Raw genomic sequence first — 15,949 nt, 5'->3', positions numbered from 1 at the left:
AGCGACGCGCTGCTTTTACATTTACCAGTTTCGGAAGAGGAGGCAAAAGAGCTAGAGGCTGAGTCTGCAATGTAAGCCAAAACTTGCTGTTGCTGCTCCGCCTTTAAAAGCGGTTTTCCTACTCCCAGAAAAGAGAGCGTTCGAGGCCTTGTGTAGCCTGACGACGAAACTGGCTCCACAGCTCCAGACTTAGGCCGGAGACACACTGGTGCGAGAGACGGCCGAGTCTCGCTGGTTAAAAGCAAGCTGTGGCACCTGCACTCCGGAGCGGAGCATGCAGCTGCATAGCAATACATGGAGCTGCACGCTCAGATCCGGAATGCAGGTGCCACAGCTTGCTTTTAACCAGCGAGACTCGGCCGTCTCTCGCACCAGTGTGTCTCCGGCCTTAGGTGGAATATTTTTATCCTCACGACCACCTGATGCTCCACTACCACTACCATCATTACCAGCTGACAATGAACGCCCACGACGACCTCTTGCACCAGACTTCCTCATTGTTTTAAAATCTTAACCAAAGTAACTTTATTTGTTGCTGTCAAACAACTTACACGGTGAGCTATAACTTCAGTATGATTTCAATATCCCTTAACAGGTTGGTGAGACCACAAGGAAAATCAGGCACAATGTTACACACTCTGTTTTCTGTGGCACAAAATCACAGAGATGACACACACGCAGGACTGTCACTCAAGCACTAATGTCAATATTAATCTCCCACCTAATTTATTTATTTTTTTTTTTCAGGGAGACTTTAGAAACCAAATAATATTAAAAAAACCAAAAAAATAAATAGCCTTTCTATGGCCCACAATTAGAGAGAGGTGGCACACCCAGGAGTCAAGACTGGCACACAAGCTGAAAGGGCAATATTACTCTCCCACTGTTTTTTTATGTATTTTTTGTTTTTTAAGGGAGACTTTAGAAACCCAATAATATTTAAAAAAAAAAATAAATAGGCTTTCTATGGCCCACTGAATGAGAGAGGTGGCACACCCAGGAGTCAAGACTGGCACACAAGCTGAAAGGGCAATATTACTCTCCCACTGTTTTTTTATGTTTTTTTTTTTTTCAGGGAGACTTTAGAAACCAAATAATATTAAAAAAACCAAAAAAATAAATAGGCTTTCTATGGGCCACTGAATGAGAGAGAGGTGGCACACCCAGGAGTCAAGACTGGCACACAAGCTGAAAGGGCAATATTACTCTCCCACTGTTTTTTTTTTTTTTTTTTTTTTTTCAGGGAGACTTTAGAAACCAAATAATAAGAAAAAAAATAAATAAATAAATAAATAGGCTTTCTATAGCCCACTGAATGAGAGATAGCACACACAGCAGTGGCACACAAGCCCTGACTGAGGCCAATATTTTTCTACCACTGATTGATGTAGTGTTTTTGTGTTGAGGTAGAATTTAGAACACAAATCACGGAAAAAATAAATAGGCTTTCTATGGCCCACTCAGTGAGAGATGGCACACACAGGGATGGCACTGTAGCAGAAATGCCAATCTTAATCTCCCACAAAAAAAAAAAAAAAACAGGGACTGTCCTACAATTACTATCTCCCTGCAGTAATCTAAGCCAGGTATGGCAGGCAGCAATAGGAGTGGACTGATGCACAAATTAAATAAAAAGTGTGGACAAACAAAAAAGATAGCTGTGCAGAAAGGAAGGAACAAGAGGATATGTGCTTTGAAAAAAGCAGTTGGTTTCCACAGTGGCGTACACACAGCAATACAGCTATCACGGAGCCTTCTAGGGCAGCCCAATGAGCTACAGCGCTGAGGGGAAAAAAAAAAAAAATAGCTTCCACTGTCCCTGCACACCGAAGGTGGTGTTGGACAGTGCAAATCGCTGCAGCACAAGCGGTTTGGTGGTTAGTGGACCCTGCCTAACGCTCTCCCTGCTTCTGACGAAGCGGCAGCAACCTCTCCCTAAGCTCAGATCAGCAGCAGTAAGATGGCGGTCGGCGGGAACGCCCCTTTATAGCCCCTGTGACGCCGCAGACAGCAAGCCAATCACTGCAATGCCCTTCTCTAAGATGGTGGGGACCAGGATCTATGTCATCACGCTGCCCACACTCTGCGTTCACCTTCATTGGCTGAGAAATGGCGCTTTTCGCGTCATTGAAACGCGACTTTGGCGCGAAAGTCGCGTACCGCATGGCCGACAAGCACAGGGGTCGGATCGGGTTTCATGAGACGCCGACTTAGCCAAAAGTCGGCGACTTTTGAAAATGATCGACCCGTTTCGCTCAACCCTAGTTGGGACTGTGTTCTTGGGATTGTACTCATCCTTCTTCTTCCTCCAAACATGTCGAGAGGAGTTGATACCAAAAAGTTCTATTTTGGTCTCATCTGACCACATGACCTTTTCCCATGCCTCCTCTGGATCATCCAGATGGTCATTGGCGAATGTTAAACGGTCCTGGACATGAGCTGGCGTGCGCAGGAGGACCTTGGCTGTTCTGCAGGATTTTAATCTATGACGGCGTAGTGTGTTACTAATGGTAATGTTTGAGACTGTGGTCCCAGCTTTCTTCAGGCCATTGACCAGGTCCTCCCGTGTAGTTTGGGGCTGATTCCTGACCTTTCTTGGATTCATCCTTACCCCACGAGGCAAGATCTCGCATGGAGCCCCAGACCGAGAATGATTGACAGTAATTTTCTAATAATTGCGCCAACAGTTGCTGCCTTCTCACCAAGCTGATTGCCTATTGTCCTGTAGTCCAGCACAGCCTTGTGCAGATCTACAATTTTGTCCCTGATCTCCTTAGACAACTCTTTGGTCCTGGCCATGGTGGATAGGTTGGAGTGTGATTGAGTGTGTGGACAGGTGTCTTTTATACAGGTGATGAGTTCAAACAGGAGCAATTAATACAGGTAATGAGTGCAGAGTAGGAGGCTTCTTAAAAAAAAACTAACAGGTCTGTGAGAGCCAGAATTCCTGCTGGTTGGTCGCTGACCAAATACTTATTTCATGCAATAAAATGCAAATTAATTATGTAAGAATCATACAATGTGATTTTCTGGTTTTTATTTGTAGATTCTGATTCTCACAGGTGAAGTGTACCTACGATAAAAATTACAGACCTCTCCATTCTTTGTAGGTGGGAAAACCTGCAAAATCGGCAGCGGATCAAATACTTATTTTCCCCACTACCACTTTTTATGGGAACACTTTTATTCTGGCACTGATAACAGGGTACTCTCAGGATGACATGATCACAGGGGGCACTGTTATGGTGGAAATTCCTGGCTAACACTTACAGAAACACTGTCTAGCTGGCTACTACTTATCAGGGTTACTAACAGTGCTAATAGGGATATTTTGGCACTATTAATGGGGGTACTCAAAGGCTGATATTGTTAGTGAGGGCACTGTTATGTTGCTAGCACTACTGGGGGGCTACTGACTGGCACAGGTTATAAAGAACCCTGGTACTGTTAATGGAGACTGTCATTATGGTACATAAGCAATATTTTAGAGAGGAGCTTGTTTGCCAAAGAGCTGGAATTTTGCAAAAGTTTCTGAAGCTCATCTGATAGGCTGAGATGGGTGAGAATGACCAAAGTCGCCCTCCAGTCATTCTCACATATCTCCTTGTACCTCACCGTACCAGGAGAGACCCAGGGTGTAGTTCTTATTTTTTGGCATCATTAAAGAGTGAGAAGGTTTGGGAAAAGGAGTTAGGAAAGCCTTCTGCCCAAAGCAACAGCAGTATCTTCCGCCTTGACTTGTGATGCAAACATATTTGGCATTTTTATCTCCCTGGCAGAGCTGAAGACCAAAGAGGTGAAGGTGGAGCCCATGAGCCCAGAGCTCCTAGAGTCGGCCGAACAACTTTTCGTGGAAGACCTCTACAACCGGGTCAAGGAGAAGATAGACGACCGAAGCTTGTTCAACACCCCATGTGTCATGGATCTGCAGAGAGAACTTCTCAAGGACCATATGGAATCTCCACTCAACGAGGTCGATGAAGTCTGGCCCAATATCTTCATCTCCGAAAAGTGAGTCTTAAATAATAGAAGACAACAACTTTACATGGATGAATGAAAATATTAACTGCATTACTGCTATACAGAATATACTTATAGAAATGAAGGTACTTAGCACATACATTGGCCAATTCATGAGAGCCCATCAACCATGACGAGGCCAATTCTTTGACGGGACTCTAACATAATATCATGCCTCTTCTGGGAGGTCAGTTTCACGGAGGTCAGTTTGGTTAGGTCTCCTAGTCTGGCAGTTGAAGGATTAGATAATGTGCAAGTGTCCACTGCAGCTCCCCAGGTGGATAAAAACTAACTGCAGGTTCATGCAGGGCTGAGTGGATGAACTCTGTGCGTACACCGCCCAATGGTTTGTGCGGTAGGCGGAGAGAGATTGCAGGTCCGTGCAGAGCCAGGGACATCCCGGCCTGTGGCATCCCTGGTTATACGGAGAAAAAGAAAACACGGCCGATACTGTTCAGCCACGCGTGACGCCACTAGACTATGGAATCACGCTGGGGCCAGAAACAACCAACGCATTTCAAAGTGTGCCGCACTTCTGACGAAAACCATCGGGCGGTGTACGCACAGAGTTCATCCACTCAGCCCTGCACGTACCTGCGGTAAACTTTTATCCACCTGGGGAGCGGCGGTGGACACTTGCACATTATCTAATTCTTCACCTGCCAGACTAGGAGACCTAACCAAACTGACCCCCGTGAAATCTTAAGGTATGTGGAGCATTTAGGTGTGCAATTGCGAATGGAATTTATTGACAAGTGCTGTTTAGTGCAGTTTTGAGGCTGACACATATATCCATGTGTGGTAGCAATTTGGGCCAATATTAGGTCTACTAGTTTTCTAAGTGATTATCGAATGGTAATGGGCAATAGTGTTGTATATATGAATTTGAATCATATTTAGGAATGTATATATATTTGTCTATTTGAACAGCCAGTCTCAATTGGACCCCTTATAGCGCGGTATTTTTATTTATAACTCCAAGTAAATCAAACTTCTGTGAAATCAAACTGTCCACTTAGGAAGCAACACTGATTGACAATCAATTTCATATGCTGTTGTGCAAATGGAATAGACAACAGATGGAAATTATTGGCAATTATCAAGACACCATCAATAAAGGAGTGGCTCTGCAGGTGGGGACCACAGACCACATCTCAGTACTAATGCTTTCTGGCTGATGTTTTGGTCACTTTTGAATGTTGGTTGTGCTTTCACACTCGTGGTAGCATGAGACGGTCTCTACAACCCACCCAAGTGGCTCAGGTAGTGCAGCTCATCCAGGATGGCACATCAATGCGAGCTGTGGCAAGAAGGTTTGCTGTGTCTGTCAGCGTAGTGTCCAGAGGCTGGAGGTACTACCAGACCTGTACACCAGAAGACGTGGAGGGGGCATTAGGAGAGCAACAACCCAGCAGCAGGACCGCTACCTCAGCCTTTGTGCAAGGAGGAACAGGAGGAGCACTGCCAGAGCCCTGCAAAATGACCTCCACCAGGCCACAAATGTGCATGTGTCTGCACAAACGGTTAGAAACCGACTCCATGAGGATGGTCTGAGTGCCCGACGTCCACAGTTGGGGGTTGTGCTCACAGCCCAACACCCTGCTGGACGCTTGGCATTTGGCACAGAACAGCAGGATTGGCAAATTCACCACTGGCGCCCTGTGCTCTTCACAGATGAAAGCAGGTTCACACTGACCACATGTGACAGACGTGATAGAGTCTGGAGACGCCGTGGAGAGCGATCTGCTGCCTGTAACATCCTTCAGCATGACCAGTTTAGCAGTGGGTCAGTAATGGTGTGGGGTGGCATTTCTTTGGAGGGCCGCACAGCCCTCCATATACTCACCAGAGGTAGCCTGACTGCCATTAGGTACCGAGATGAGATCCTCTGACCCCTTGTGAGACCATATGCTGGTGCGGTTGGCCCTGGGTTCCTCCTAATGCAGGACAATGCCACACCTCATGTGGCTGGAGTGTGTCAGCAGTTCCTGCAAGATGAAGGCATTGAAGCTATGGACTGGCCCGCCCGTTCCCCAGACCTGAATCCGATTGAGCACATCTGGGACATCATGTCTCGCACCATCCACCAATGTCAAGTTGCACCACAGACTGTCCAGGAGTTGGCGGATGCTTTAGTCCAGGTCTGGGAGGAGATCCCTCAGGAGACTATCCAGGTCGCCTCATCAGGAGCATGCCCAGGCATTGTAGGGAGGGCATACAGGCACGTGTAGGCCACACACACTACTGAGCATCATTTCCTTGTCATTAAGCATTTCCACTGAAGTTGTATCAGCCTGTAACTTAATTTTCCACTTTGATTTTGAGTATTATTCCAATTCCAGACCTCCGTGGGATACTAGTTGTGATTTACATTGATCATTTTTAGGTTTTATTGTTCTCCACACATTCCACTATGTAATGAATAAAGATTTACAACTGGAATATTTTATTCAGAGATATCTAGGATGTGGGATTTTAGTGTTCCCTTTATTTTTTTGAGTAGTGTATATTACATAGTCTGCTTTATTATGTATGTTGCCGTCCCTTATTATACAGTGCCCTCTCTTGTTATATACAGCACCGTCCCTTACATATTGGATTATATAGAGCCTTGTTTTTTATTACATACCGTCCTGTCTTGTTATCTGTATAATGCAATGATGGCTGATGGAGCATGGGAAAGTTTCTTTTTTAATGGAGGAGCTGATGGACTGGTCGTCTGGTCACCGGCTCCTCCATCAGCAGTCATTTTATATCTAAAAAGAGAGGGGACTATGTAATAAAAGAGGGCGCTGTGAATAACAAAATTAACAAGAATACACTATGTAAGAGACAGCACTGTACATAACAGCAGAGGAAGCTATATAATAATGGATGGCATCATATATAACTAGAGAGAATGGTCCGTAACAAGGGATGATGTTACACCAGGGGCGTAACTACCGCGGTCGCAGCGGTCGCAGTTGCGACGGGGCCCAGACTACTTAGGGGCCTGTTGTGAATTTGGATTCTGGGCTCCCCCGGTGGCTACTGGTGGAATTGAACTGGTGTCTTCATCTTCTCTGTTCACCTGTTCCCATCAAGATGTGGGAGTCGCTATATAACCTTGCTGCTCTGTTAGTTGCTTGCCGGTCAACAATGTTATCAGAAGCCTCTCTGTGCTTGTTCCTGCTCCTAGACAACTACTAGATAAGTTGGACTCTTGTCCATGTTTGTTTTTGCATTTTGTTCCAGTTCACAGCTGTAGTTTCGTTACTGTGTCTGGAAAGCTCTTGTGAACGGGAATTGCCACTCTGGTGTTATGAGTTAATGCCAGAGTTTTAAAGTAATTTCTGGATGGTGTTTTTGATAGGCTTTTCAGCTGACCATGAAAGTGCCCTTTCTGTCTTCTGCTATGTAGTAAGTGGACCTCAAATTTGCTAAACCTATTTTCATACTACGTTTGTTATTTCATCTCAACTCACCGCCAATACATGTGGGGGGCCTCTGTCTCCTTTCGGGGTATTTCTCTAGAGGTGAGCTAGGACTAATATTTTCCTCTGCTAGCTTTATTTAGTCCTCCGGCTGGGCTGGGCATCTAGAATCAACGTAGGCATGCTACCCGGCCACTGCTAGTTGTGCGTTAGGTTTAGTTCATGGTCAGCTCAGTTCCCATCTTCCAAGAGCTAGTTCCTATATATGCTTATGCTATGTTCTCTTGCCATTGAGATCATGACAGTTTGACCGGCCCGCAAAGTGTTAATTGTTTGGGCTGAAGCAGGAGAAAAAGAAGTGTTGAAGGGAAATTTTTTTTTTTTTCCCCCTCTTCCATTGAAATGGATCCTGTCAAGGTTCAAGCTATTTGTGATTGGACGCAGCCCTCTTCTCTTAAGAGTCTTCAGAAATTTTTGGGCTTTGCTAACTTTTATCGTCGATTTATTGCTGGTTTTTCGGATATTGCTAAGCCATTGACCGATTTGACTAAGAAGGGTGCTGATGTTGCTGATTGGTCCCCTGATGCTGTGGAGGCCTTTCGGGAGCTTAAGCGCCGTTTTTCCTCTGCCCCTGTGTTGCGTCAGCCTGATGTTGCTCTTCCTTTTCAGGTTGAGGTCGACGCTTCTGAGATCGGAGCTGGGGCAGTGTTGTCGCAGAAAAGTTCTGACTGCTCCGTGATGAGGCCTTGTGCCTTCTTTTCCCGTAAATTTTCGCCCGCTGAGCGGAATTATGATGTTGGGAATCGGGAGCTTTTGGCCATGAAGTGGGCTTTTGAGGAGTGGCGCCATTGGCTTGAGGGGGCCAGACATCAGGTGGTGGTATTGACTGACCACAAAAATTTGATTTATCTTGAGACCGCCAGGCGCCTGAATCCTAGACAGGCGCGCTGGTCATTATTTTTCTCTCGGTTTAATTTTGTGGTGTCATACCTACCGGGTTCTAAGAATGTTAAGGCGGATGCCCTTTCTAGGAGTTTTGAGCCTGACTCGCCTGGTAACTCTGAGCCCACAGGTATCCTTAAGGATGGAGTGGTATTGTCAGCCGTTTCTCCAGACCTGCGGCGGGCCTTGCAGGAGTTTCAGGCGGAGAGACCTGATCGTTGCCCACCTGATAAACTGTTTGTTCCTGATGATTGGACCAGTAGAGTCATCTCTGAGGTTCATTCTTCTGCGTTGGCAGGTCATCCTGGCATTTTTGGTACCAGGGATTTGGTGGCAAGGTCCTTCTGGTGGCCTTCCCTGTCACGAGATGTGCGAGGCTTTGTGCAGTCTTGTGACGTTTGTGCTCGGGCCAAGCCTTGTTGTTCTCGGGCTAGTGGATTATTGTTGCCCTTGCCTATTCCTAAGAGGCCTTGGACGCACATCTCGATGGATTTTATTTCAGATCTGCCTGTTTCTCAGAAGATGTCTGTCATCTGGGTGGTGTGTGACCGTTTTTCTAAGATGGTCCATTTGGTTCCTCTGCCCAAGTTACCTTCTTCTTCCGAGTTGGTTCCTCTGTTTTTTCAAAATGTTGTTCGTTTGCATGGTATTCCTGAGAATATCGTTTCTGACAGAGGGACCCAATTCGTGTCTAGATTTTGGCGGGCATTCTGTGCTAGGATGGGCATAGATTTATCTTTTTCGTCCGCTTTCCATCCTCAGACGAATGGCCAGACCGAGCGGATTAATCAGACCCTGGAGACATATCTGAGGTGTTTTGTGTCTGCTGACCAGGATGATTGGGTTGCTTTTTTGCCATTGGCGGAGTTCGCTCTCAATAATCGGGCCAGCTCTGCCACTTTGGTGTCCCCGTTTTTCTGTAATTCGGGGTTTCATCCTCGATTTTCCTCTGGTCAGGTGGAATCTTCGGATTGTCCTGGAGTGGATGCTGTGGTGGAGAGATTGCATCAGATCTGGGGGCAGGTGGTGGACAATTTGAGGTTGTCCCAGGAGAAGACTCAGCTTTTTGCCAACCGCCACCGTCGTGTTGGTCCTCGGCTTTCTGTTGGGGATTTGGTGTGGTTGTCTTCTCGTTTTGTCCCTATGAGGGTCTCTTCTCCTAAGTTTAAGCCTCGGTTTATCGGCCCGTATAAGATATTGGAGATTCTTAACCCTGTTTCCTTCCGTTTGGACCTCCCTGCATCCTTTTCTATTCATAACGTTTTTCATCGGTCATTATTGCGCAGGTATGAGGTACCGGTTGTGCCTTCCGTTGAGCCTCCTGCTCCGGTGTTGGTTGAGGGTGAGTTGGAGTACGTTGTGGAGAAAATCTTGGACTCTCGTGTTTCCAGACGGAGACTCCAGTATCTGGTCAAGTGGAAGGGATACGGCCAGGAGGATAATTCTTGGGTGAATGCATCTGATGTTCATGCCTCTGATCTGGTTCGTGCCTTTCATAGGGCCCATCCTGATCGCCCTGGTGGTTCTGGTGAGGGTTCGGTGCCCCCTCCTTGAGGGGGGGGTACTGTTGTGAATTTGGATTCTGGGCTCCCCCGGTGGCTACTGGTGGAATTGAACTGGTGTCTTCATCTTCTCTGTTCACCTGTTCCCATCAAGATGTGGGAGTCGCTATATAACCTTGCTGCTCTGTTAGTTGCTTGCCGGTCAACAATGTTATCAGAAGCCTCTCTGTGCTTGTTCCTGCTCCTAGACAACTACTAGATAAGTTGGACTCTTGTCCATGTTTGTTTTTGCATTTTGTTCCAGTTCACAGCTGTAGTTTCGTTACTGTGTCTGGAAAGCTCTTGTGAACGGGAATTGCCACTCTGGTGTTATGAGTTAATGCCAGAGTTTTAAAGTAATTTCTGGATGGTGTTTTTGATAGGCTTTTCAGCTGACCATGAAAGTGCCCTTTCTGTCTTCTGCTATGTAGTAAGTGGACCTCAAATTTGCTAAACCTATTTTCATACTACGTTTGTTATTTCATCTCAACTCACCGCCAATACATGTGGGGGGCCTCTGTCTCCTTTCGGGGTATTTCTCTAGAGGTGAGCTAGGACTAATATTTTCCTCTGCTAGCTTTATTTAGTCCTCCGGCTGGGCTGGGCATCTAGAATCAACGTAGGCATGCTACCCGGCCACTGCTAGTTGTGCGTTAGGTTTAGTTCATGGTCAGCTCAGTTCCCATCTTCCAAGAGCTAGTTCCTATATATGCTTATGCTATGTTCTCTTGCCATTGAGATCATGACAGGGGCCCCATGGACAGTAGTGAAGCCGGAGAATGAAATGACCCATGATTGCACCATTTGTGAGTGACCCGCGGCAGGGAGCCGTCACCGCTCTCTAATTATACTTACCTACTCCCGGCGCGGTCCCTGGAAGTCCCTGCTTCTTCCAGCGCTGCAGATTCTTCCTGCACTGAGCGGTCACATGGTCCCGCTCATTACAGAAATGAATATGCGGCTCCACCTCCCATAGAGGTGGAGCCTCATATTCATTTCTGTAATGAACGGGACCATGTGACCGCTCAATACAGGAAGAAGATGCAGCGGTGGAAGAAGCAGGGACGCAGCGCCAGGAGCAGCCTGCAGGTGACTGGTGGTGAGTATACAGCGCTGCGCAGCGCTGGGCGATATTTACCTCTCCTCGTTCCGGTGCGGCTCTGTCATCAGCGTCCTCTGGCAGTGACGTTCAGGTTAGAGGGCGCGGTGACGTAGTCAGTGCGCGCCCTCTGCTGAACGTCAGTGCCGAAGACGGAGCCGCACGAGGAGCAGCCAGGTAAATATTGATAGTGCCGGGGTCCTGAGCGAAGAGAGAGAGGTGAGGTGAGTATGTGATTTATTTTTTTTATGGCAGCAAAAGCAAAAGGGGCAAGTCGCAAGTGGCTATACGGAGCATCTTATGGGGCCATAACACTTGTGCAGCGCCAGCACTATAAGGGGCAGTGGCTGTGCGAAGGAGCATCTTATGGGGCCATAATGATTGTGCAGCGCTATAAGGGGCAGTGTCTGTGCGGAGCATCTTATGGGGCCATAACTCTTGTGCAGCGCCAGCACTATAAGGGGCAGTGGCTGTACGGAGCATCTTATGGGGCCATAACACTTGTGCAGCACTATAAGGGGCAGTGGCTGTGCGGAGCATCTTATGGGGCCATAACTCTTGTGCAGTACTATGCAGTGGCTGTGCGGGCTGTGCTCTATATACCCCTGTGCGGGCTGTGCTCTATATACCCCTGTGCGGGCTGTGCTCTATATATCCCTGTGCGGGCTGTGCTGTATATACCCCTGTGCGGGCTGTGCTGTATATATCCCTGTGCGGGCTGTGCTGTATATATCCCTGTGCGGGCTGTGCTGTATATATCCCTGTGCGGGCTGTGCTGTATATATCCCTGTGCGGGCTGTGCTGTATATATCCCTGTGCGGGCTGTGCTGTATATATCCCTGTGCGGGCTGTGCTGTATATATCCCTGTGCGGGCTGTGCTGTATATATCCCTGTGCGGGCTGTGCTCTATATACCCCTGTGCGGGCTGTGCTCTATATACCCCTGTGCGGGCTGTGCTCTATATACCCCTGTGCGGGCTGTGCTCTATATACCCCTGTGCGGGCTGTGCTCTATATACCCCTGTGCGGGCTGTGCTCTATATACCCCTGTGCGGGCTGTGCTCTATATACCCCTGTGCGGGCTGTGCTCTATATACCCCTGTGCGGGCTGTGCTCTATATACCCCTGTGCGGGCTGTGCTCTATATACCCCTGTGCGGGCTGTGCTCTATATACCACTGTGTTGGCTGTGCTGGATATACCCCTCTGCGGGCTGTGCTGGATATACCCCTCTGCGGGCTGTGCTGTATATAACACTGTGCGGGCTGTGCTGTATATACCCCTGTGCGGGCTGTGCTGGATATACCCCTGTGCGAGCTGTGCTCTATATACCCCTGTGCGGGCTGTGCTGTATATATCCCTGTGCGGGCTGTGCTGTATATACCCCTGTGCGGGCTGTGCTGTATATATCCCTGTGCGGGCTGTGCTGGATATACCCCTCTGCGGGCTGTGCTGGATATACCCCTCTGCGGGCTGTGCTGTATATATCCCTGTGCGGGCTGTGCTGGATATATCCCTGTGCGGGCTGTGCTGGATATATCCCTGTGCGGGATGTGCTCTATATATCCCTGTGCGGGATGTGCTCTATATATCCCTGTGCGGGATGTGCTCTATATATCCCTGTGCGGGATGTGCTCTATATATCCCTGTGCGGGATGTGCTCTATATATCCCTGTGCGGGATGTGCTCTATATATCCCTGTGCGGGCTGTGCTCTATATATCCCTGTGCGGGCTGTGCTGGCACCCAACACCATGTTGCAGTGCAGGAGATTCCTGCAACAGTCCGAGGCGTATCTAGGGGAAGGTGGGGGGGGGGGGCCCCATTTGGAAGCTCGCACCGGGGCCCATGACTTTGTAGTTACGCCACTGTGTTACACATAATAAAAGAGGAAACTATGTAATTAAGGATTGTGTTATACAGAATTAGTGAGTACACTATATAGTAAGGGACTGTGTTATACATAATAAGTACGTACACTCTATACTAAGGGACTGTGTTAGACATAATAAGCGATAATAATGTCTTCCTCCATCTCCCCCTGTTCCTAAGTCCATTTAAAAGTCCCCCTTCCTATCAATATATCTGGGTTTTTATAGGATGGATCTCACAAATGCAGGATTTACTGATTTATTTCAGGAGCGTGGCGGTCAACAAGGGGCGTCTGAAGCGTATGGGCATCACCCACATCCTGAATGCCGGACACAACACCACCGTCTTTACAGGGCCCAATTTTTACACCGGGATGGAAATTCAATACATGGGTGTGGAGGTCGACGACTTTCCGGAATGTGACATCTCCAAGTTCTTCCGACCTGCGGCCGAGTTCCTTGATGAAGCGTTACTCACCTACAGGGGTAATAATCGGTTACTTTCTTATCAGTACAATGTGTCAGTCATGTCGGAGCATTCATTGAAACAGAATTTGCTGATTGCATGCGACACGCAGCATGCTGCTGTAAACAGCGCGGCCCGTCGCCTCTCCTGCGCCTCGCACCTACATTACGTTCTCTCCAGCATCCTGCTCACAATTTGGATTTTGATTGCAGCTTTGGATGTGACTAGCGTGTAAAACGTGATTTCACATCTAGTCCATGATAGGTAAATATGTGGGACCTCCATTTATAGCACATTAAGGACAAGTTAAATATGCCATACATGTCAAAAGATGGGAATATCTTTTTAACCGTGTACATGTACTGCTCCTTGAACGCAGCTTTGAGTGTGATTGGAGCATAAAACACAAAATAACTCAAAACAAGAACAATATGTTGAGCAGGGCAGAGTCATACATCCCTTATTGTATATGCTGTAGATACACAGATTATATCAATATTTTTCATACTTTAGAACAGTAAGTTGTCGTTTCGGCAGCAGTGATACAATTCTGCCATTCACTTCTCTTCAGTGGACATCAGCCCCTTCCCAGTTATAGGGGCCCCACTGGCCGGACGGGGGATAAAAATAATCCACCGCCACGACAGACCTGACTCCATGATGAATCACCAGGGCTGCAGCGTTATTTTCGGAGTAAGAATAACAAAGCATAAAAATATAAGGAGGGAATAACAACACAATCGCCCGTCAGATGCCAGATTTTGGTTTTCCACAAATAGTTTGGATTAATGGCTGCATTATACTTCTCAACTCATGTACCCGCATTACACCCTCCTACCAGTGCAACACGCCAGCAAACGAGACCTGTAGTGGAAAATGTTCTATCTGCTGACACAAAGTTACTAGTATTTGTGACGTGTAAAGGAAATAATACAGGGTTTTCTAATCATTTTAAAATTATTAATCTTAAAATTGTGAGATACATTAGCATTCAGCCCTCCCCCCATAGTCTGATACCCCTGAATAAAGTCCTGAGTGACCAATTGCCTCCAGAAGTCACATAATTAGTGCAATGAGTCCACCTGGTTGTGATTTCTTTTCAGTATAACTACAGCTGTTCTGTGTAGGCCTCAGGGGTTTGTGTGAAGACAGGGATCAAACAGCATCATGAAAAACAAGGAGCCCACCAGACAGGTCAGGGATAAAGCTATGGAGAAGAGTAAAGCAGGGTTAGGTTATAAAAAATCAGCCCAAGTGTGCTGGACATCTCACAACTGCAAACCTACCTAGACATGGTCATCTACATAAACTGACATCCCAAGCATGGAGAGCACTAATTAGAGAAACAGCCAAGAGGCCCATAGTCACTCTGGAGGAGCTATAGAGATCCACAGCTCTGGTGGGAGAATCTGTCCACAGGATAACTATTAGTCATCTACTCCAAAAATCTGGTCTTTATGGAAGAGTGGCAAGAAGAAAGACATTTTTGAAAGCAAACCATAAAAAGTCCCTTTCACAGTTTGCAAAAAGCCATGTAGGGAACACAGCGAGCATGTGGAAGAAAGTGCTGTGGTCAGATGAGACCAAATGAGAACTTTCTAGGTTAAATGCAAAATGCTAAATATGGCAGAAAACTAACACTGAAAAACACCATCCCCACAGTCACACATGGTGGTGGCAGCATCATGCTGTGAGGAGGCTTTTTTTCAGCAGGGGTAGGACTTGATGGGAAGATGGATGGAGTTAAATACAGGGCAATCCTAGTGGAAAACCAGTTAGAGGCTGCAAAAGTCTTGAGGCGTAGGTTCACCTTACAGCAGGACATAGACACTAAACATCCTGCCGGAGCCACAATGGAGGGTTTAGATCAGAGCATATTCCTATGTGTGAACGGCCCAGTCACCGTCCAGGCCCAAGTCCAGTGAGAATCTATGACAATACGTGAAAATTGCTGATCACAGACGTCTCCATCCAATGTCACTGAGGGAGAGCGAGAGTGCAAAGGAGAAGGGGCAAAATGTCACCTCTAGATGTGCAAAGCTGATACAGACAGACCCCACAAGACTTGCAGCAGTAATTGCAGTGAAAGGTGGTCCTACAAAGTACTGACTCAGGGAGGCTGAATACAAATGCAAACACAATTTTCAGATTAATATTTTTAAAATAATTAGAAAACCCTGTATAATTTCTGTACTCGTCACAAATACTCGCTTCTTTGTGTTGGTGTCACATAAAATCCCAGTAAATACATTTATTTAAGTTTGTGGCTGTAACGTGGAAAAGTTTACAGGGTGTGAATACTTTTTCAAGGCACTGTAGATAGCTGGAGTAGATTATATATCAAATAAATAAATATCAGATATATAAAAGATAGATATCAGATATATAATTGAAAGGTAGATGGATAGATGTTTTTGTCTTTTTTACATAGATAGATACAGGTGCTTCTCACAATATTAGAATATCATCAAAAAGTTATTTCAGTTCTTCAATACAAAAAGTGAAACTCATATTCTATAGAGTCATTACACACAGAGTGATCTATTCCAAGTGTTTATTTCTGTTAATTTTGTCAGCCACTCATGATCAATAGACAACG

General features: G+C 46.6%; 1 protein-coding gene and 1 long non-coding RNA gene across 12 annotated transcripts in view; one reads left to right on the top strand and one right to left on the bottom strand.

The window, feature by feature from the left end:
* The window catches only part of STYXL2 (serine/threonine/tyrosine interacting like 2), a 101,895-nt gene that overhangs the window by 80,761 nt on the left and 5,185 nt on the right, over positions 1-15,949 (top strand). For all 3 annotated transcript variants that reach the window (XM_077293747.1, XM_077293748.1, XM_077293749.1), the window contains 2 exons: positions 3,780-4,011; positions 13,153-13,370. In XM_077293747.1, coding sequence (XP_077149862.1) covers positions 3,780-4,011; positions 13,153-13,370 — 450 coding nt within the window. The remainder of the gene's footprint in view (positions 1-3,779; positions 4,012-13,152; positions 13,371-15,949) is intronic.
* LOC143814993 (uncharacterized) overlaps positions 5,876-15,949 on the bottom strand; it is a 100,587-nt gene continuing 90,513 nt past the window's right edge. For 7 of the 9 annotated variants that reach the window (XR_013223657.1, XR_013223655.1, XR_013223652.1 and 4 more), the window contains one exon: positions 13,224-13,362. This is a non-coding gene — a long non-coding RNA (uncharacterized LOC143814993). Of the gene's footprint in view, positions 6,009-13,223; positions 13,363-15,949 lie in introns of those variants that run through there. The other 2 variants (XR_013223654.1, XR_013223659.1) reach the window with 2 other exon arrangements.

The sequence above is a fragment of the Ranitomeya variabilis genome, chromosome 3 (assembly GCF_051348905.1).
Source record: "Ranitomeya variabilis isolate aRanVar5 chromosome 3, aRanVar5.hap1, whole genome shotgun sequence".
Classification (NCBI taxonomy): Eukaryota; Metazoa; Chordata; class Amphibia; order Anura; family Dendrobatidae; genus Ranitomeya; species Ranitomeya variabilis.
Note: the sequence above shows the minus strand (reverse complement) of the source record. Positions and strands in the feature narration are given on the sequence as shown.